The sequence below is a fragment of the Halichondria panicea genome, chromosome 14 (assembly GCF_963675165.1).
Source record: "Halichondria panicea chromosome 14, odHalPani1.1, whole genome shotgun sequence".
NCBI classification, from domain to species: Eukaryota; Metazoa; Porifera; class Demospongiae; order Suberitida; family Halichondriidae; genus Halichondria; species Halichondria panicea.
This window is the reverse complement of record NC_087390.1, coordinates 5,621,410-5,644,343: the sequence shown is the minus strand read 5'-3', so window position 1 is coordinate 5,644,343 and position 22,934 is coordinate 5,621,410. Positions and strand designations below refer to the sequence as shown.

The window sequence follows — 22,934 nt, the reverse complement described above, 5'->3', positions numbered from 1 at the left end:
AATGCAACAAATCAGTTGTTACACAGCTCACTTGTGCGCACATTGGATATATTGGCTCAGTAGTGCACTTGCCCTCGAGGCCTGCGGCCCTCGGGCCTAAGTCACTACTGAGCCAATATATCCCATGTGGCACTCGTGCATGTGTCACAACTATAACATGTCATGGTAATAAGACTATAACAGGTGACCCCGATATCCCAGTAGGTCTATCTTACTGTGTTATATAACTAACTTGTTACTCCCTCCGCAGTTAGTAGAGGAGCAGCCGACAATGACATACCATGTCAGAACAACGTGGTGTATGGTACATGGTGTGTGTGAGATGAACACAACTCAACTCAAACCAGCACCCTCCCTACTGGTCCACCTCCCTCCTCTCTACAAGAGCTGGAATATGACTACCCCCTGTGTAATGTGTCGGAGCTCCTCCCACTAGTGTATGAGAGTGTGGATGAGAATGACAAGAGACTCGTGATAAATGTAAATGTTAGCTATTCAACCGTTGCCGAGCGTGAGGATGAACTGGGACAGACTAGTGATATCTATGATCATGTCAACATGAGGCAATGACTTAACTTTATACACGTTAATTTTTCCCTCTAAAACAGGTTGCTCTTGATATCTTAACTCGTAGTTTAAGTGGTGTGGGGACTATAGTCGTGTAACTATGGCCTATAGTCGATTATGGAATGAAAGGCTGCATGTCATGTTCTGTATGAAGTTCCTTCCTTGTGAGGTTGCAAGCACTATTATACATCATGTGATAAAATGAAGGTAACAGGATGTGTGGGTTCGAAACTAGCTATTGATCATCACATCTTTCATCAAGATAGCTACTAACATCTTAGTTACTAGCTATTGAACTACTGCATGCTGCTGAGAATGAGTGTCCTTGTATTGTGTATGAGCTGGCTGTGTCTATGGCTGGGGAATTAGTGATATAATAGTCAGTAGCTGCAGTTGAGAGTCCCAATGCTTTCAGCTCAGTGTACTAGTGTCTGCAGACTATGTGGTGCAAGTGGAGATGCTCTCTTACAGTCATCCATCCAACACACGCCATAACAGACTATCTTGTGATTCAGCCAGTAACTGTGACACCTACTTCACCTACTGTCTGTTGCCACGTGCCAGTACTACTATATATAGAGTGTCCCAATAATGAGCTCGGAGATACTCTAGTCAGTATATAGCGTTATCACTGATTGGGCAGACATTGATTTCTTACAACGTAATGTATTTGGACTCCCGAATCCATTCAATCTAACTGGAATATCGACAGCCTGGGAGGTATACTGTGATCACTATTTTCAATTTACTGTCCTAATTTTGTTATTGCAGGGGGCTCAGCTTTACATACCAGTGTTTGATTTTGATAACAATTCACAAGATGATCGTATTGTAAGGTATCGATTTGATCTCAGTTTCTCAGTGGAATCACAAGGCTATATTTTCAGCCACATCAAATACTGGGGCGGTCATCACTCTGAGTGCTATTATATTATGCATCATGTGATAAAATAAAGGTAACAGGATGTGTGGGTTCAGGACTAGCTACATATATAGATCATCACATCTCTCATCAAGATAGCTGTTATCATCTCAAACAAGATAGTTGCTAGCTATTGAACTACTGTATGCTGCTGAGAATGAGTGTCCTTGTATTGTGTATGAGCTGCCTGTGTCTATGGCTGGGGAAGGTGAGTGGTATAATAGTCAGTAGCTGCAGTTGATGTCCCAATGCTTGCAGCTCAGTGTACTGGTGTCTGCAGACTATGTGGTGCAAGTGGAGGTGCTCTCCTACAGTAATCCATTCAACAGACGCTCAGATGGCCAATGTTGTGATTCAAGCCGTGAAGAATGTAGCGGAGTTGACCTCTGTGACACCTACTTTATCTACTGCCTGATGCCACATGCCAGTACTGCTGAAGGGTGTTCCAATAATAAGACCGGAGATATTCTAGTCACTAGTTTTATAACTGACGGAGCAGACATTGATTTCTCACAACCTATTGTACTAGGACTCTCTAATCCATTCAATCTGACTGGAATATCGACAGCCTGGGAGGTACTGCATTTCAATATACTGTTGTGTTTATTGCATTTCAATTTACTGTCTTTTGCAGGGAGCTCAACTTTACATACAAGTGCTTGATTCTGATAGCAGATCAGAGGATCTTATTGCAAGATATCGATTTGACCTTAGTCTTTCAGTGGAATCGACAGAGCCATTTTCTGCCTCATCAAGTACCGAAGCAGTTATCACTCTGAGTGCTACTGTGCTGTGTGCTCCATTCTACTCAGGAAGCATTTGTGACATCTTCAATCACTGTGAGTCCAATGCTGTCACATGCAGTGACCAAGGAACATGTACAAACGACCTTGATTCCTACACCTGTGTCTGCAATGCTGGCTATACTGGTGCTGATTGTGAGGACATTGATGATTGTGAGGGGCAGAACTGCAGTGGAAATGGTGACTGTATGAATGAGGTCAACTCTTACACCTGTGTCTGCAATGCTGGCTATACTGGTGCTGATTGTGAGGTGGATATTGATGAGTGCTTGTTAATGGAGAGGATGTGCAGTGGCCACGGTAACTGCTCTCATGGAATAGCCTCCTTCACCTGCTCATGTGATCCTGGGTACACTGGACAGAAATGTGAGATTGACATTGATGATTGTGTAAACGTAAACTGCAGTGGACAAGGCAACTGTACTGACAGAGTTAACGGCTTTGATTGTGATTGTTTCCCTGGTTACACTGATACTATTTGCCAGACTGACATTGATGAATGTGATGGAATAAACTGTAGTGGAAATGGTGGTTGTGTTGACATGGTAAACATGTTCCTATGTGACTGTGAACCTGGCTACACTGGTGCTGATTGTGAGACCAACATTAATGATTGTGTGAATAGGAACTGCAGTGGAAATGGTGTGTGTGTGGATGGTGTCAACTCGTTCAGTTGTGAATGTGAGTCTGACTTCACTGGAGAGATGTGCAACACTACACTGTCTGCAGGTATTCTAACTGATTATATGTACTCTGTATAATACCTCCTGCAGCGTTGCGTGGTGCTCCATGGAGTCTGATAGGAGGAATGGTGGGAGGTCTCCTAGTGCTGATGCTGATACTCCTGCTCCTGATAGTGGTCGTGGTGGTGTGTGTGCGGAGGAGAGCTCAGGGGAAGACCATTCAAGACACTCACTCGCAAGGTAAGCTGTTTGTCCACCTAACATGGAAGTAGCTACACACACTGTTTACTTTCTTTACAAAGATACCTGAATGGTGAGTAAACATGTTTCAGTAGCTCATGAAAGGATATTTACTAATAATTTCATTCTGTTGTTTTCCACAGGAGACACCATTTCCTACATACCTGGAGACAACCCAGTGTATGGGATTCCTGAGAACAGGACTAACAGAACAAATACAATCACTTCAGAAACAGCAGAGTTTGACAACCCGATATATGGCAGCCAGGAATTACTCAACGATGCAGAATTCGTCAATCCAATTTATGGAGATGCAGATTTTGAGGACGTACCTTATGAACTGGCCCCTGCAATATCAGACTATGAGACACCTAGTACCTGTGTATGACAATGTACAGAAACTGACCAGCTTCTAGTCCTCGTTGTCATGAAATTAAACCGACTGGAATTAAGTTCTAGACCAGAAAAGGCACCTCACTAAAACTGCAGTTAATTAAGTTACTCATCACCATAGCCATTAATGATCCTTAAATTCATTTTCTCTATTAATGACCTTTACCAACATAGCTCAAATTGGGCATAACACATGATTGTCTACGCAATGAATTTGTCTTGTCAAGTCATTGTCTTACATAACACAAGTACCACACAATAAGTTTTGCCTGTTTCAGCCGTTGAATACACTCAGGTAAATTTAAGGGGAATATCCAACCACTTTATAAAGCTATAACATGCAGTGTATTTGCATTGATAAATGTGATGATTGACTAGCAGAATATTAAGCTGTGACAACCTCTCAAAATGACTCAAGCTACTGACTACACTAAGCTGACACTCTCTGATAGGGAGAACACTAGCAATGGAGAGCTGGAGCATGTCATTCTTGTAATGGAAGACAAGGAATCTGAATGTAACAAGGTGCAGAATAATCGAAGAAAAATAGCTGGAATAGCTGCAGTAACGGTGTTAGTAACTGTGTTAGTAATAAGTGCAGTCTCTTCAAGTGAAGTGCACACTGAAGCTGCTTTGAGAGAGAAATTCAATGACTACCATAATCAGACTGGAATTGGTTCGTTTCATCAGCTGGAAACACAGGTAGCTAACAATGCAACTCGACTTGAGCACACTGTCAAAAATGTTGACGAATTGAAATCTAATACAGACGAAAAGCGTAAGGATCTCTCTAAAGAGGTGAACAGAACAGACCAGAACACAAAATACCCTCACAAACGATTTGAAAGAGTCGATAAAGAGCTCGAAAATTTATACGAATAGCAACATGGTTAAAACAAAGAAATTGAAACATTTATAGCAAAAAATGAGTCGTCTTGATTATCATGATAATAAAATCAAACTGAAACAGATGAAAAACAAGTCTACCTTAACAGAGAAAACTAATGCTCATGGCCATAGACTCAAGGACTATTAGGTCAAATAGAAATGTGAACCATAACTTTACGATTAAATTGTAGTTAGCATTATACTGATTGTTTTATCAGATTTATTGCTGATTTGTGTCTGTTGTTGTGTAATGCAATTTAGACAGGCTGGGGTCTTTCTAGAAAATTGACTTGAATTGGGAATGAGGCTAGAGCCAGCATTGCGTTACAAGTGTATATAGTGTGCATACAGAATACGATATAGAGCTGCAGTTATAGCTAGACCAGTTCTGATAATAAGTTATGGTTGTTGTCTGTGAGGCCATGCAGGCCAGGGGGGGTGCTCAAGCCTCTGAGTCCCCCCACTGAATTATGGACAAAAGATTTGCATAAGCATGACACGACGATGTCTGTGGATCTATATTGTCAGTTCACAGACGAGAAGTACACTCTAACTTGTTTATGTTATCTGCATTGTGTTTCTAGTCCAGGTTGATGCGTTACGGCATGCCAACTAACAATTAAAACACGAACCCTAATGTCAACTGAGAGACAAGAGCTAGAGCGAACATTCTATAATTATACTATTAGGAGGAGGTGCAGAAACATTTTAAGTTACTCCATCAATCTTAAGTTGCTCCATTAAAGGCCTTTACCATGCAGCTTAGCTGTACATGATAATGAATGAATTGGCCTTTACCATGCAGCTTAGCTGTACATGATAATGAAGGAATTGCATGTCATTCGTTAAAAAACCTTCATCTTTCATAAAAAAGTACTACACATGCTAGCCTCGATCACCCACAGGCCGCACTTCCTTTGAAGATGGTATCAACTGGACTTTGGACAATGAGGGAAGTACTTCACACAAGTCTTGTCACGTTAATCGTTATGTAACAAGATTGAATTCTGCCTCATTCCAAACCAATTTTTCTCCTAATTTGGGGGTGAAAATCGACCTATTAATAAATGGAAGGGAGAGGCTTTGCAATTAGCCTTTGCACCACAGCTGAATGAAGCTATATCCTTGAGATTCCATAGTTTTGTGAGCTATGTGTCACAGAACTGTATATCCATGCAGCCTAAATGCGACTGTCTATATCAGCAGCTCAGTTGCAGCAACACATGCATGCAGGCAAGCCACTTGAAGCAGTTATACTGGGAAGCTAAACACTCCTATTTCATGCAGTAACTATAGTAATTTAGTCGATGTATTTTTATACATTGATAACTTCTTCATGTAAAAAAACTTACCTGACTCAGCAATGTTTTCTGCTCGCGTGATGTTGTCCAGCTTTGTAGAATATCACATGACAAATCAAACAAGTACTTCCCCGCTCTAGACAATTCTCAGGCCGCCCTCGCGCTTGGAATTTGAAAAATGGAAAGCTAAGCTAGTATCATGTGACCCCAATTTACAGGAATTAACTTGTATGTCGTGAATATAATTATTAACAGTAGAATGGGAATAGCACTACATAGCTGTTAGATACTAGCTATACATTTTTGGGGGCTCAATCACTTGTTTTAGTATTACAATAAATTGTGGCATTTATATACCCATAAGTTATGCAGTACATTGCTAGTAATTAAGCAAGAATGCATTATGGTCTCAACCAGCTAGGCCAGTTACCTGTCCTCCTATACAGAAAGCTAAACATGCTCTTCCATCATGCAAACCTAAAGACAAGCATTCATTTTTTTGTGTTTTGTAATGTAGCTAGATGTACATGTGTTAAGTTTTTACAATCATTTGTCATTGTAGTCTTGTTATGAGGAAAAGGAATGTAATTGGTGTCGCAATAGTCAAGTCAAAGTCCAGTCCAGTCCAGTCCAGTCCAGTAGTCCAGTCCACTGATTACAGACAGCCCAATCTTTGCTTTTGTCAGCCATTGAATATACTTATAATAATTATTATCAACAACCACAGCATGCCTACACCATACCATTATCATCATAGAATAAGAGATAGCTACTCAAAATGACTCAAGCTACTGACTACACTAAGCTGACTAGGGAGAACACTAGCAATGGAGAGCTGGATCATATCATTCTTGTAATGGAAGACAAGGAATCAGAACAGATATCCCAATTCAAGCGACTTGCAATGGATGCTATGAAGCAATTTCTTAACAAGGTGCAAAACTTTAATCGGCTAGCTGGAATAGCTACAGTAGTAATATTTTTGCTATTTGTGGTGAGTGCAGTCTATAATGCAAAGCTTCAGCCAAATACAACTGAGGTTTCTTCACAGCAAGAAGTCAGCATGAGTCGACAAAACATCTCTTCTAAGATTTCCTGTGATTCGTTTCATCAGCTGGAAACACAGGGAGCTAACAATGCAACTCAGCTTGTCAATGAGCACACTGTCAAAAGAGTAGACGAATTGAAATGTAAAGGAGACGAAAAGCGTAAGAACATCAACAATCTCTCTAAAGAAATGAATGCAACAGACCAGAACACAAACTACCCTCACCTTCGAGTTGAAAGAGTTGATACAGAGCTTGAAAGTTTATACGAATAACCACATGTGTGGTCAAAATGGTGTACAGGCGTAGCATATATGCATTTAGAACCTAACCATGCGTCACTGAGTCAAACTGTTTGATTGGAAATATATTAGTGCTAGTATTGGTTTAAAAGCTGTTTATTGTTTGTTGAGTTGTGCAAATTGTCTGTGAATATGATTATTGATTTCACAACATTGCACTCTTGGGCTCCACATTGACAGACAATGATGCTACAGCTCAGCCTATGTATATATAGCCCTACGATGGCCCACTAATCGGTTCATGTGATTCATGCACAAGTGGCCTGGGAGAAGTCTGCACTAGTACCAGGCATGAGTAACAATTATTATGCCTCGGTGCGAATGCGCAAGCGAGGTATACGCGTGGAATTTGGCTGTGTCAGCCAAGGGGGAATATCCGATGGCTTATATAAGCTGACAGACAACAGTTAAATTAAACCATTAATTTTGGACTGTGATAGTTGACTAGCAAACATAGCCACACAAAATGACTCAAGTTACTAAATACTCTAAGGTGCCAATCTCTGACATGGAGAACACTAGAAATGGAGAGTACACCACTCTTGTGATGGAAGACAAGAAAACTAAACCCAAAAAACAGAAATCAAAGTCGACCCAATGCAAGCAATTTTTGTAACAAGAAGAATCTTGGAATTGCTGGAATTGCTACTGTGTTATTAGGAATCATCTTGCTAATCTTGCTAATCGTAATGAGTCTAGTCTCGTCACGTGAAGTGCATGATACTTTGAAAGAAACGATTGTGAAAGCAAGTGCTACTCAAGCAATTGATAATGATGCAACGAGGCTTGAAATGGAAGATTTGAGAGCGAAGTATCAGCTAGTGGTATTAATGTTAACTGAGCTTAAACAGCAACAAAAATCAACTGCAGTAAATCTGACAATGCATATCGACAAATCGATTGATTCTCTTTACCAAAAACCTGCAGAAATTCACAGCAATACTTGAGCCAAAGTCAGCAAACTCTCTACTAAAAGCAAGCAAATGGAACTGACTGTTACCGCAGTGGAGAATAAAATCCAAAAGACTGATTCAAAGTTTAGGCTATTGGTTAAACAGCAACAAAAATCAACTGTGATGAATCTGACAATGCGTATCGACAAATCGATTGATTCTCTTTACCAAAAACTTGCAGAAATTCACAGTAATACTCGAGCCAAAGTCAGAGAACTCTCCACTAAAAGCAAGCAAATGGAACTGACTCTTACCTCAGCAAATGACAAAATACAATCGCTTAGGACTAGTTTTAGAAAACTGGAAACCAAAACTCGAGAAAATAGTGATTTGCTTCAAGAGCTGAAAACACAGATGGTTAATGATGAAGCTCGACTTGAAGCCATTGTCAAAAGAGTAGACGAATTGAAATCAGAGAAATCAGTGACTGACAAAGAGCTCAGAAAGAACATCAATGATTTTTTGAAGAAAGTGGACAGAACAAAACAGAACACGAAAGACCTTTACGATCGAGTTGAAAACCTAAATAAAAACATAGCTACGAGTATTGATAGTCAAAACAGAGAGATTGAAACAATTAAAGCAAAAATTGAGTCACAAGGTAAACGTCTTGATCATCATGATAATAAAATCACACAGATCGAGGGAGAGCAAGTCTCCCTAACAGAGCAAACTAATGTACATGACCAGATAGTCAATATACTACTAGAAAGTGTGAGGTCCTCATGCAGGGTCTAGTGACACTGGAAGCATAACTTTGCTAATAATTATGCTTTGCATCCATTATTTACTTTGTGTTCGTTATTAACTTGTTTTGTTGGTCTATATAATTATGTTATTGTATGCTTAATTGTTGTGCGAATTTGACAGAGTCTAATAAAATAAAAAAATAAAAAGCATGACCACTATTAAATAGCCTACGTAGAAAAATTACCTACAGAATATGAAGTACAACCTACTTACACACTGTGTATCACAATGCTGGAGTATAGATATAGATTATGTACACACTTTAACAGGGACTGTACCTGGGAAACCCCCTATTTGTAACTATATATAACTATATTATATACTAATCGTAGCTTTTTAATCATGAACTAAACCAATATATACCTAAGCACTTCGTATATAACACTGAAAAACTGAATATGGAGATGAATTCTGAAAAGGAAACATATGGGAAAGACGAGAAAAATACAGCTGCAATAGTAATACCGAATGCTAGACTCAACATCAAAGCAAGAAGTTTTTGGGTAACACGCAGCAATGTGCTTATTAATTTTTTGTGATTATTTTGATGTGAGGGTCTTCAATCCTCACTCCACCTGATATATCGTGGTTCTGAAGTTCTGCTTGTTTTATAGACGTCATAAAGGGGAAAAACGCCGTGCATATAGATGCTCAGGAGCTTTTTTGGTCCAAGCGTTGGACATTCGGCTGCAGTTGCAAGCTCTTCTTGGCTAAAATGTATCTAAACCACGCCCATGGTCCCATTGAGGCTTATCTTGTTGGAGAGCAGCTTCTGTGTTTCTGCCGTCACTTTAGAGTTTTATAGTATACCGTCAAGCATGGCTTCTTTTTGTTTGCTTACTTTCTTGAACAAATGAAATGAAAACTGCACGCCTGGGCTTGCATGTATGTTATTTTTCTATATACGGCTGTTATCAATAATAGTGGTGACGTAAATGTACACTGATTCATGAATTATAGACATGAGTCATAAGACAGCAAAAGCATAGCTTGTCAATTGACCACACGTTTATTACAGGCCCATATACAAGATGATACCCAAGGTCGCTTAAGTTACTCCATGACCCTTTACCAGCTTAAATTTTTACTCCATCAATGATCCTTTACCTGAGCATTAAAGATATGCGAACTTTGCCTACTTTTTGCAAAAATATAATCACAAAATCTAAACTAGGAGACTGGTAATTTTATCCTTGCAAGAACGCAATAGTTGATTTGCCTCATTTGCAAAGGTTTTTCACCAGCAAGCAATACTAGCTGATTCTAAAACTGAAGTTGCTCCATTTATTAAGACCTTTATACCAGCTTAGCTCTCCGCAATGAATATAGAAGTTGTCACATGTCATGTTATAGTCATTGAATTGCTTAATCTTACATAACAAGTATTACACATGTGTCAGCCATTGAATACACTTAGGAGCTAGGGTAGGGAATATCCAATGGCTTATAAACTACAGCATGCATCTGTACAGTGTGATAGTTGACTAGCAAGAATAATTATAGCCATTTAAAATGACACAAGCTACTGACTACACTAAGCTGGCTCTCTCTGATAGGGAGAACACTAGCAATGGAGAGGAGCATGTCACATTTGTAACGGAAGACAAGGAATCTGAACGCAAAGAACAGAAATCAAAGTGGACTCAATGCAAGCGATTTGCAATGAAGCAATTTCTTAACAGGTGCATAATAATCGAAGATCAATTGCTACTGTGTTAGGACTTTTCTTGCTAATCATAATCGTAGTAAGTGCAGTCTATATTTTGGAAGTGCATACTAGTTTGGAAGAAAAGAGTGAGAAAGCAAACACTACACAAGCAATTGAAATTGAAGCTTTGAGAGAGAAAATCATTGACTATCATCAGCAGACTGAAGCAAAGTTTGAGTCAATGCAATCACTGATTATTTACCAATCGAAAGTAATTGATTCTCTTAATACGTCACTTACAGAAGCTCTAGCTTGCATCAGCGAACTCACCAAGAAAAGAGAACTACAGTTTACAACAGTGAATGACACAATACAATCAGGTTTAAAAGAACTAGAAGTCAGCACTCGAGAAAACATAACTAAAGCTTCCAAGATCTCCAGTGATTTGTTTCATCAGCTGGAAACACAGGTAGCTAACAATGCAACCCTACTAGAGCACACTGTCAAACGAGTTGACGAATTAAAGCAAGATAAGTCAGATACCGACGAAGAAGTTGGAAAGAACATCAATGAATTCTCGCAGAGAATGGACACAACAGAACAAAACACAGAAAAATATCGCAAACGATTTGAAAGAGTCGATACAGAACTCGAAAATTTAGTTACGAGAATCGATAGTTAAAACAGCGATATTGAAACTATTGAGGTCAAATATGAATCGCAAGATAAACGTCTTGATCAGCAAGGCAAGAAAGTCACACAGATTGATGGAAAGCAAATCTCCCTAACAGAGAAAACTAATGAACATGACCGGAGACTCAATAGACTACAAGGTCAAATAGAAAGTGTGAGATCTTCAGGGTCTAGAGTCACTGGAAGTATACATTGGCTAATGATGTTTGCGTTACCAATTTATTTACTTTGTGTTGGTTATTAACTTATTAAGAGCTTTTATTATGTGCACCAATTAAATGTACGTCTGCATGCATGCTGTTGCATGTGCAATTAAGTTGTTGGCAAAACGCCACAAAAACAAAAGCATGCATGCATGTGCATGGCCTCTCTGATGACCTTACATTCTCCTTACAAAAATGATGTACTGTATACGTGCTATACCTGGAAATGTACTATACATGATTGTATAGCCGTGCAGCTAATTTGTGGAAGTGTTTACAGTCAGCAGCATTCTGCAAGGGATTGCACCTGGGAACGTCCCTATTACTGCTATTGTAAACAGGGCAATAGAAGTCATCATAAATGCATAGTCAAATGAATCAACTCAAATTAACTAGTTGAAGCTGGTATAATACCCTACAGTACTTAAAACACTTCATATAAAATCAGAAAACACTGTGACATGCTAACCTTCTTATAATCATTCTAAATTAAAATGCTGAAATAAGAGAGTATATTATGGAGCCTACAGATGTGGACCTATGAGGGACACAAGAACAATACGGATATATAAAGACTCGAACAGCAAAAGTAGCCAAACCACAGAAACCTTAAGCTTCTAACAACTAGCATCTAGTACAAGACAATCTACCAGAATACTCACAATTAGTTCATTCCCAATAAGATGGCATTAGCATAGTATGTCATTTGACCTTTGGCTCAAAGCGGAGAATATATACATGCAATACTTTGTATTATGTTTTATTTACATTGTGTTTCTGTCTAAGTTGGTGAGTTTTAAAAACCTACTACACATATTTGGTTTTCACGCAAGTGCGTGACTATTGTGGCAAATATCAGGCAAAAAACTGACATTTGCCACAACACTCATGGACTTTGAGTGAAAACCACACAGTGTAGTACTACAATAAAACACTGACACTCCTTTTTAAGTGCTAGACAATGTAGAGTAAAATGTGTTTAAACTTAAGTTACTCCATTAATGACCTTTACCAGCTTAGCTCAACACGCAATGATTTTGCTTGTCAGCATTGAATACACTCAGGGGAATTTTCAGGGTAATATATCCAATGGCTTTATAAGCTTACAACAGGTTGCATTAAACCATTCACTGTGATTTTTGACTAGCAAACATATATATAGCCACTCAAAATGACTCAAGCTACTGACTACACTAAGCTGACACTCTCTGACACGGAGAACACTAGCAATGGAGAGCTCACTTTTGTAATGGAAGACAAGGAATCTGAGCAAAAAGAACAGAAATCAATGTGGACCCAATGCAAAAAATTTGCAGTGGACAAGAAGCGATTTTTTAACAAGTTGCAGAATCTTAATCGAAGAGAAATAGCTGGAATAGCTGCAGCAACTGTGCTAGTATCTGTGGTAGTATTCTTCGTGATGAGTGAAGTCAGGTCACGTGAAGCGCACAATAGTTTAAAAGAAACGATTGTGAAAGCAAATGCTACCCAAGCAATTGAGAATGATGCAATGAGGCTTAAAATGATAGATTTGAGAGAACACCAAAAGCAGACTGATGCGAAGTATGAGCGAATGTTGCTAATGGTAACCAAACTTAAACAGCAACAAAACTCAACTGTGATGAATCTGACAATGCATATTGACAAATCGATCGATTCTCTTGACCAAAAACTTACAGAAATCCACAACAGTACTCGAGCCAAAGTCAGCGAACTCTCCAAACAAATGGAGCTGGCTCTTGACGCAGTGGGGGAAAAAATCCAAAAACAGACAGATGCGAAGTTTGAGCTGTTGATAAATGAGATTAAACAGCAACAAAATTCAACTGTGATGAATCTGACAATGCATATCAACAAATTAATTGATTCTCTTGACCAAAAACTTACAGAAACTCACAATAATACTGAAGCCAAAGTCAGCGAACTCTCCACTAAAAGCAAACAAATGGAACTGACTCTTACCTCAGCAAAGGACAAAATACAATCGCTTACGACTGGTTTTAAAGAACTGAAAGTCAAAACTCGAGAAAATAGTGTTTTGCTTCAAGAGCTGAAAACACAGATGGCTAATGATGAAGCTCGACTTGAAGCCATTGTCAAAAGAGTAGACAAATTGAAATCAGAGAAATCAGTGACTGACAAAGAGCTCAGAAAGAACATTGATGATCTTTCCAAGAAAGTGAGCAGAACAAAACAGAACACGAAAGACATTTACGATCGAATTGAAAAGTTGAATAAACAGAACACACATTTCGCTACGAGTATTGATAGTCAGAACAGAGAGATCGAAACAATTAAAGCAAAAATTGAGTCACAAGGTAAGCGTCTTGATTATCATGATAGGAAAGTAACACAGATTGAGGGAAAGCAAGTCTCCCTAACAGAGCAAACTAATGCACATGACCAAAGATTCAATAGACTACTAGAAAGTGTTCGGTCCTCAGGGTCTAGAGACATTGGAAGCACTTTTATAATTGCATTATTTACTTCGTGTTGTTTATTGTTAACTAAGTATTTTGACTTATAATTATGTGCACCAATTAACTTTATGTCTGCTGTGTATAAGTTGCAGTGTGACTATTAACTTTCATTGTCTGATTACCTTATATTGCATCAATCATAGTACGTATAAGTACTACCTAGTATATAATAATTGTAGTTGTGTAATGTGAAGTGTTTACAGTGAGTCAGCAATCTGCAAGTTTTAGTTATTGCCCAGCACAGTGCAACATGCCAGATACAGAGCACTGGATTGCTTTGATATCTGCCCAATCACTGGGCAACAAGGGATTGTACCTGGGAAAAACCAATTATTTAGTGTAAACAAGGCAACTGGAATGTACAGGTCACAATGCACGACCTTTAACCTCACCGTGAATATTAGTAGGCCAAACCAAATGAATCTACTCAAGTTGACCAGATACACACTTCATAGAAAATCTGAGAACACTGTGACAAGTGATCGACAACTATCAACTAGCCGATATTTGATCCATGTCAAAATAAACCAGACAAAAAGAATATGCTTGGAGTTTGAGGATGTGAATTCGTAATTATGATCGATGGATACGATAATGATACTAGTAGCAAAGAAACCTTGTTTCAGAGTAAGATTGTCATAGTCACAGTTCTATGTATGTGTGGTTGCTATACTGTAAGTGTTTACAGCTTCATGCATAGTATTGTTTTCAAGCACGGAGGTCAATTAAACCAACTAGAGCAAAATATTGAACATCTATATACAAATTGCACATGTGCAATGTTGAAAATCGACATTCAACAACTTACAAAGAAACGTATCTGACTTGAGCAACATTAATTTTCAGCATTACAAGCCAATAACATAAGAAAGCAAAAGCAAAAGCATGCATGGCCACTGTTATTTGTACACAGCACTACCTACCTATACACCACACTGTGGCCAACAATCCAGGGATTGTACCTGGGAAAACATCAACTTGTACGGGCTTCATCAAGGGACTACACCTGGGAAACCCCCTGTTATTGTAAACAGCTATAACTAGGAGCCAAACCACTAGTACACTACACCTAAGCACTTCATATATAAACTACATTATACAAAGAAGAGTCAAGGCTAATATAAACTCAGAACCACTGACAATTCTAAGTAAAAAAGACGAAAAGAATAGCTATGGAGACTACCAACATGGATTCTGAAAAAAAAAACGTGCGGGGAAGACGAGGACAGTACAGCTGCAGATAGTAGTACACGTAGTAGCAATGGTGGTAGCCAAACTACAAAAACCCGGTTGAAGAGCAAATGGTTTGAGATTGTCGTCATAGTGGTTATAATATTATTATTGTTCATAGCTCAGGGGCGTAGCAAGGATTTGAGATAGGGGGGTGCTTATTACCAATGGGGGTGGGGGCACTCCCCCAGAAAATTTTTGTTGTTACATGCTCTGAGATTGATTCTAACGCAATCTGGCTAAAGAAATGAGGGTACTGCTACTTTGAGGGTACTGGTGGTTAAGCCACATCTTCATTTGAAGATGTCCTATAAAATGCATTGTTTTGAGTTGTGACAATTAAATCATGCAGCTGCTAACCAGGTTCTGCTTGTGAATTAGCAGGACAGGGTGGCAAGCCACTTGCAGTTGCAGTGCTGCTCTGTGAACTGGGCTCAACGGAAAAATACTCATGATGATGATGGTGATAGCTGCTGAACATTAACAGTCTGCAACTCTGTGGGGGACCTTGGTCTGCTCAGCACGTGGCTTTGCGCATGTGCACTGACTGGAATGAATATTTGGAGGTGGAGCTAGATAGTTAGAGGTGGAGTTTTGAGTTGATAGAGCTCTAGTTACTCTCGATCTCATATCAGCTAGCTAGTTAGTAAAATGAACTTGTGGAGCAGAGTCTGAGGCCAGAGGGGGGTGCTGGAGAACCCTCTGCCCCCCTCTGGCTACGCCACTGTAGCTGTATGCATAGGTGTAGTTACTGCTTTCGTAGTACTTCAAGAACAGAAGTCAAACCAATTAGTGCAAAGGATTGATAATCTACAGAATAACCCAAATTGCAGATGTGCAACATTGAAAATTGACATTCAAAAGCTGGAGACTATCCAACGAAATATTTCTGATTTGAGCAGCAAGGTTTTAGCATTGCAAGCCAAAGACAAGATACAAGAAGCACAGCTACAGTCTCTTGGAACTGCTCAAACGAATCAAGGAAATAAAATAGTGGTGAATCGTGAGCAAATAACAAGGATTGCCGAGGGTTTCGCTGCACTGGATGAGAAGGTGGACGAACAAGAAGAGAGAGTGAACTCTAGCATCAGGGACACAGCACAAAAGTTTGAAACGATTCAAGAAGCTACTGCTGAGGCTTTCGCTGCACAGGATGGAAAGTTAACTGAACAAGAGGAGATAGTGAACTCGAGCATCAGGGACACAGCACAAAAGTTTGAGACGATTCAAGAAGCTACAGCCGAGGCTTTTGCTGCACTGCATGGAACAGTAGCTGAACAAGAAGAGCGACTGAACTCAAGCATCAAGGACATAGGACAACAGTTTGAGATGATCCAAGAAGCCATTGCTGCAAACACAAATCAAATTAATATCCTCATTGCAACGATAAGAGATGCATACGACCTCGAAACTAACATTACTAGATTCATAATGAACAGTGAGCTACTAGAAGCACAGCTGCGTTCAGTGAATACAAGTGTACAACTACAGGGTGCAAGTATAGAGAAACTAAGAGTGGATACTTCGAGAAATATTTCTGAGGTGAGAGAGAGGACACAAGACTCACTCGATGTCATTGGAGATGATGTCATTCGCAACACTAACGAACTTAACGATGCAAGAACAAGTCTGAACAGAAGAATAGATGAAGTGGAAACTAAACAGGACACAAACACAGCCTTGCTGAGCCAACACAGTGCGAAAGTTAGCGATCTTGAAAGCGAATCTATTTATTTAAAAAGTCTTGGGATAGGTGCGGTTACATTTGCTACTATTGGATTCGCTGTGCTCATTATTATTGCAGTGGTTGGTTGGATATTCTGTTCGAAGTGACACAAGAGCAATTAAGAGTCGATCCCTATAAGTAACAGTTATGATTCATAATTATGTATACCACAAAAATTGGTGCTTGTTTGTCAATTATTGTTTAAAATCCTTGTTCCCACATACACATTTAATGTGTCAATGAGATTCATATATAAAACGGATATAAGCCGTACACCACGACCAGTAGCACGACCTAGCAGCTACCAGTTCCAAGAAGAAGAAGAACCACCATTAAAGCAAAGGTCGTGTTGTAGATGCTCACTACCTCTGCTACTGATTGTACTACTGTTTGCACTAGTGCTCGGTCTTGCTGGTATAGCTGGCTTCAATCTCTATCGTAACCTTACCAACCACATCAGGCTCGCTGAAGTGGAGATAGAAGCTCAACAACAATCCAATACTGTCATCGAGGTTTTCAACGGTGCCAGCAACTAACTGGAAGTCGCTCTAAATATCCTGAGGCAAAACGTGACAGCTGAGTTCAATCGAACTTCGTCTGGAATGTACCTGGGAAAACCCCCTATTATTATCAGGGAGCCAAACCAATAGTACACCACACCTAAGAGGAGGATATGCACCCATATATCCTCCGCTACCGTGGTTACTCCGAGGCGGAGCCAAGGGGTATGTAACCACGCTAGCGGAGGATATATAGGGTGCATATCCTCCGAGTAGGTGTGACATATCTGACTTATACCACGTGACCGCAGCACTATAAAAGGACCTCCCCCTAGCAACAATTCAATCACGATGCAGACTGCAAAAAAGAACAAGACTATGCCAAAATTTGCAGCCGTCAAAGAGCTAGTTGAGCAACATGTTGACTCCTACAGATGCTCAAGAGCTTCCTTGGTCCAATTAGCGTTGACCATTCAACGTCCCTTATTACTGGAGTTGCAAGCTCTTGGATAAAATGTATCTAAACCGCGCCCATGGACCCATGGAAGCTTAGCCATCTTGTTGGAGAGCACCTTCCCTGTTTCTGCCGTCGCTTTGAGTCTTAGTACCGTCAAGCATGGCTCTTTTCTCTTTGCTTACTTTCTTGAACAAATGAAAAAACTAAAAAACAACTTGAAAAACTGTGCATGCCTGGGGCTGTATGCTAATATTCTATATATCCTGATATATAGCTGTTGACCAATGAGATCAATTTGTGGTGACATAAGTGTGGTATAATTATATAAACTACAAAAAAGAGTCAAGGCTAAACTCAGAGAAGACTGGCACAATTGTAAGAAAAAAGGACGAAAAGAATAGCTATGGAGATTATGGATATGGATCCTGAAAAATAAATGTGCGGGGAAGACAAGGACAGTACAACTGATAGTAATAGTAGCAACAATGGTGCTAGCCAAGCCACAGAAACCTGCATGCATGGTTGAAGAGCAAACTGTTTGAGATTGTTGCCATAGTGGTAACGTTACATTCTTCACAGCTTTATCATCCAGTTGCTTTCATGGTAATTCAAGCACAACGGCTTGTAATGCTAAAAGCTCTAGGATAAATGCGCCGGGTTGCTTCTATTATAGGATTCGCTTTGCTTGTAGTGGTTACTTAGATATGCTTTGCATAGAAGAGCAAAAAGTAGAACACAAGTTCGATCTCTAAGTGGAGTTATGTAAAAACCCAACAATTGGGGTTTTCGTTTCTGTCAGTTGTTCCCTATTTCTTCTTTTACCACACTGAAATGTACTCAAACATATATAGACCAAAAGTAATCACAATATTGGAAGTTGTATACTGATTGTGTAATGGAATGTACACATGTATATATACCTGGAGAGACCCAGGCTAATAATGTGAGAGGTTGCACAGTAATAATTACCATGGTGATGCAGCCTGTGAAGTATAATCACGAGTAACTGCCTAATCCTGAAGCATGTGGCACAAATAAATATAATTATATCAGTGTTTGTGTACCCTACCAAAGCATAAGTATACTCAGAGAACTACTCTAAGTAACTGTCAGCTATACGGCAAACTAAACAATTGATTCAACCATGTCAAATGATGGTATAAACATTTTGGATAGTACTCTTGCTAGTACAATTGGAGTACCCTCGAACAATACAGCTAATAGCCAAGGTAGTGAGCCCAATAAAGCTGCAGCAAGTGAGAAAGAATGTATCGATCCCGACAAAGCTGTTGGAAGAAAGGATGTAAGCAAACCCAATAAAGCTCCAGGGTGTGGAGATTGCAAGAAATTGCTGAAGGGTACTACTTTCAAAGTAGCTGTTGTGGCTGTTGTGCTTGTTGTGGGAATTGGAATTTCAATTGTGGTAATTGCCACAAAATTTAATCAAAGGCTTGAACATCTAGAGAATAATTCAAGAGGCACGGGTACAGCAGTGGAGGTATTTCAACAACTGGAGGCTTTACAACAAAACATTTCCGATCTGAACAACAGGTTTTCAGAATTGCAAACCAACTATACTAAGCAAGAGGCACAGCTTCAGTATTCTCAGACTAATCAAGCAAATCAAACTATGCAGAATCGTGAGGAAATAGAAACCAATGCCGATGGTTTCGCTTCACTGGATAGAAAGGTAGCTGAACAAAAAGAGCGACTGAACTCGAGCATCAGAGACACAGGCCAGAAGTTGGAGACGATTCAAGAAGCTACTGCCGAGGCTTTTGCTGCACTGGATGGAAAGGTAGCTGAACAAGAAGAGTAACTGAACTCGAGCATCAGGGACATAGGACAGAAGTTGGAGACGATTCAAGAAACTACAGCCAAGGGTTTTGCTGCACTGGATGGAAAGGTAGCTGAACAAGAGGAGCGACTGAACTCGAGTATCAGAGACATAGGACAGAAGTTGGAGACGATTCAAGAAGCTACTGCCGAGGGTTTCGCTGCACTAGATGGAAAGGTAGCTGAACAAGAGGAGCGACTGAACTCGAGCATCAGAGACATAGGACAGAAGTTGGAGATGATTCAAGAAGCTACTGTCGAGGCTTTTGCTACACTGGATGGAAAGGTAGCTGAACAAGAAGAGCGACTGAACTCGAGCATCAGGAACATAGGACAGAAGTTGGAGACGATTCAAGAAACTACAGCCGAGGGTTTTGCTGCACTGGATAGAAAGGTAGCTGAACAAGAAGAGCGACTGAACTCGAGTATCAGAGACATAGGACAGAAGTTGGAGGCGATTCAAGAAACTACAGCCGAGGGTTTTGCTGCACTGGATGGAAAGGTAGCTGAACAAGAAGAGCGACTGAACTCGAGTATCAGAGACATGGGACAGAAGTTGGAGACGATTCAAGAAACTACAGCCGAGGGTTTTGGAAAGGTAGCTGAACAAGAAGAGCGACTGAACTCGAGTATCAGAGACATAGGACAGAAGTTGGAGACGATTCAAGAAACTACAGCCGAGGGTTTTGCTGCACTGGATGGAAAGGTAGCTGAACAAGAGGAGCAACTGAACTCGAGCATCAGGGAAATAGAACAGAAGTTGGAGACGATTCAAGAAACTACAGCCGAGGGTTTTGCTGCACAGGATGGAAAGGTAGTTAAACAAGAAGAGCGACTGAACTCGAGTATCAGAGACATAGGACAGAAGTTGGAGACGATTCAAGAAACTACAGCCGAGGGTTTTGCTGCACTGGATGGAAAGGTAGCTGAACAAGAGGAGCGACTGAACTCAAGCATCAGGGACATAGGACAAAAGTTTGCGATGACCCAAGAAGCCATTGCTGCAAACTCAAATCAAATTAATATTCTCAATGCAACAATAAGAGATGCATATGGCCTCGGAACTAACATTACTAGATTCGTAACGGAGAGTGAGCTACTAGCTTTAGAGGCACAGCTGCGTGCAGTGAATACAAGTGTACAACTACAGGGTGCAAGTATAGAGAAGCTAAGAGTGGATACTTCGAGAAATATTTCTGAGGTGAGGGAGAGGACGGATGTCATTAGAGATGATGTCCTTCGCAACATTAACGAACCTAACAACGCAAGAACAAATCTGAGCAAAAGAATTGATGAAGTGGCGAGTGCACAAGATACGAAGACAGCCTTGCTGAGTCAACACAGTGCAAGTATTAGCAATCTTGAGGATGAAGTCGATGCTTTAAAAAGCTCAGGAATAGGTGCGGTTGCTTCATTTGCAAGTATTATAGCTGCGCTTGCCGTCTTCCTAATTATATGCTTTGCATTGATCAGATATTACACTAAGTGAGTAGAAATAAGTAAGAGTTATATGAATGCATGTGCATGCGTACCCCCAAAACATTGAAGTTAGACAAGAGTAATTAAGTAGAAACAGAGTCTATCTCTAAGTAGGAATTACAATTATGTATACCGTGCTTGTCTGTCATTATTGTTTGGAATCTTTGTTCCCTTGACCACAATGAATATATTATACACACATGCATTGACATGTGTCAATGATAAAAAAATTCACATCCTCCTAATAAGGCTTGAAATGCAGTGAGAGATTTATTGTGAATACGCTTATCACATGTGACACACCCATTAACTGTACTAGTGTAGGGCAACGCCCAACAAACAAATCTTAAGAGATACAATAGTGACCAACTAAAGTAGCACAAAACGAAAACCACACAACAATGAGTGAGTACGATGACTTTGATCAAATGGCTGATGAAGCAGCTGATAAAACGGACATAAGCCGTACACCACGACCAGTAGCACGACCTAGCAGCTACCAATTCCAAGAAGAAGAAGAACCACCATTAAAGCAAAGATCGTGTTGTAGGTGCTCACTACCTCTGCTGCTGATTGTGCTACTGTTTGCACTAGTGCTCGGTCTTGCTGGTATAGCAGGCTTCAATCTCTATCGTAACCTTACCAACCACATCAGGCTCGCTGAAGTGGAGATAGAAGCTCAACAACAATCCAATACTGTCATCGAGGTTTTCAACGGTACCAACAACCACGAGGTGGAAGTCGCTCTGAATATCCTGAGGCAAAACGTGACTGCTGAGTTCAATCGAATTTCGTCTGATTTGAACGCTTTGAAAACCAATGCTTCGGGTAATTTTGCACAGATCCAAGCAAATATCGACAGCTTTGTGAACGACGTTGCAAACAGATTCAGTGATATTGAGAATTCCACGCTAGCAAAATCGGAGCTGCTTGGCGTGGAGACAAAGCTGAGTGATTTGGAGGGTCGTGTTGATGAGATAGATAACGTGCTGTCATCGGGTGTCATACTGATAAGCAAATACTCACTAGTTGTGGGACTAGTCACTGTGTTGTGTGTCTACTTGTAATTAGCCACTTTTTGTAAAGTACAGTTTTGTAACGTAATTTATTTGCATTTGATGTTGAGGGAGTGTGAACATATCAAAACTAGAGCACTAATTAGAACCCTCGGCGTTGGTCGGTTTCACCAACATATGAACATACAGCAGCTTTGCCTCCTTCATGATCATAGACTAGATAAAATATAGGCGTGGGGACGAGGCTAACAGCAGCTCAGAGCTCACTGTACTGTCCACACGGGAGGAAGGGGCTGTCTTGCAGTCAACGTATAGTGAGAGGAACTGCTGGCAGAGGATATATATACCCTCCCCATTTCTGTATGCCATATAAAGGGGGTATATAGGAAAGATGGCATGCAACTCGATATCACCGAAATTCATACGTCTTGATGGCGTAGTCCTCTCTCTCCTCTATATATAATTATATATATCTCATCGTTCGAAGTCCTAGACTCACTAGCACGATCCATAACTATACATTAAATTCCAAAATACGGGGGTCTATAAACTGTGGAAAAGTCTGTGTCACACGTATCTAGGAAAGGGGGGCAGGGGGCTGGAGCCCCCCCTCTTTCTAGATGGGCGTCGCCGCCCTCCCTGAAGGAGGACGGGACCCAAGCTTATCTACAGTTTTGTTCTGCCGGTGGAATTCCACCGGCTCCAATCAGATTGCAGTATTTGATCACACCCACTTAACTTTACCACGTGTGAATTTTGCACACACTGGATTGACTGAGAGGCGTGGCCAACACAAGTGATATTCATCGTTATTGGCT

General features: G+C 40.2%; 4 protein-coding genes across 5 annotated transcripts; all 4 read left to right on the top strand.

The window, feature by feature from the left end:
- Positions 1–1,520: 1,520 nt before the first annotated feature.
- LOC135347881 (delta and Notch-like epidermal growth factor-related receptor) lies at positions 1,521–4,781 on the top strand. Of its 2 annotated transcripts, none has more exons than XM_064545991.1 (5): positions 1,521–1,697; positions 1,748–2,065; positions 2,124–2,973; positions 3,066–3,215; positions 3,359–4,781. In XM_064545991.1, exons 1-5 carry the CDS (start codon positions 1,635–1,637, stop codon positions 3,601–3,603), a joined length of 1,626 nt encoding a protein of 541 aa, XP_064402061.1. In that variant the 5' UTR covers positions 1,521–1,634; the 3' UTR covers positions 3,604–4,781. The 2 variants fall into 2 exon arrangements, with proteins under 2 accessions (XP_064402061.1, XP_064402060.1); XM_064545990.1 differs by having other exon boundaries at positions 1,522–1,697; positions 2,124–3,021.
- Positions 4,782–12,488: 7,707 nt separating this feature from the next.
- Positions 12,489–13,990, top strand: LOC135347913 (paramyosin-like). The gene has a single exon (XM_064546032.1). The coding sequence runs from the start codon at positions 12,564–12,566 to the stop codon at positions 13,917–13,919; it is 1,356 nt and encodes a 451-aa protein (XP_064402102.1). The 5' UTR covers positions 12,489–12,563; the 3' UTR covers positions 13,920–13,990.
- A 1,790-nt stretch (positions 13,991–15,780) lies between these two features.
- On the top strand, positions 15,781–17,067 carry LOC135348153 (uncharacterized; the record flags this gene model as incomplete). The annotated part of the gene is made up of 1 exon (XM_064546332.1): positions 15,781–17,067. A coding segment is annotated over one exon (1,155 nt), but the record flags the coding sequence as incomplete, so codon positions are not given.
- A 479-nt stretch (positions 17,068–17,546) lies between these two features.
- Positions 17,547–22,236, top strand: LOC135347922 (myosin-10-like). Its single transcript, XM_064546048.1, has one exon. It carries the CDS (start codon positions 19,860–19,862, stop codon positions 21,108–21,110), a length of 1,251 nt encoding a protein of 416 aa, XP_064402118.1. The 5' UTR covers positions 17,547–19,859; the 3' UTR covers positions 21,111–22,236.
- Positions 22,237–22,934: the final 698 nt, after the last annotated feature.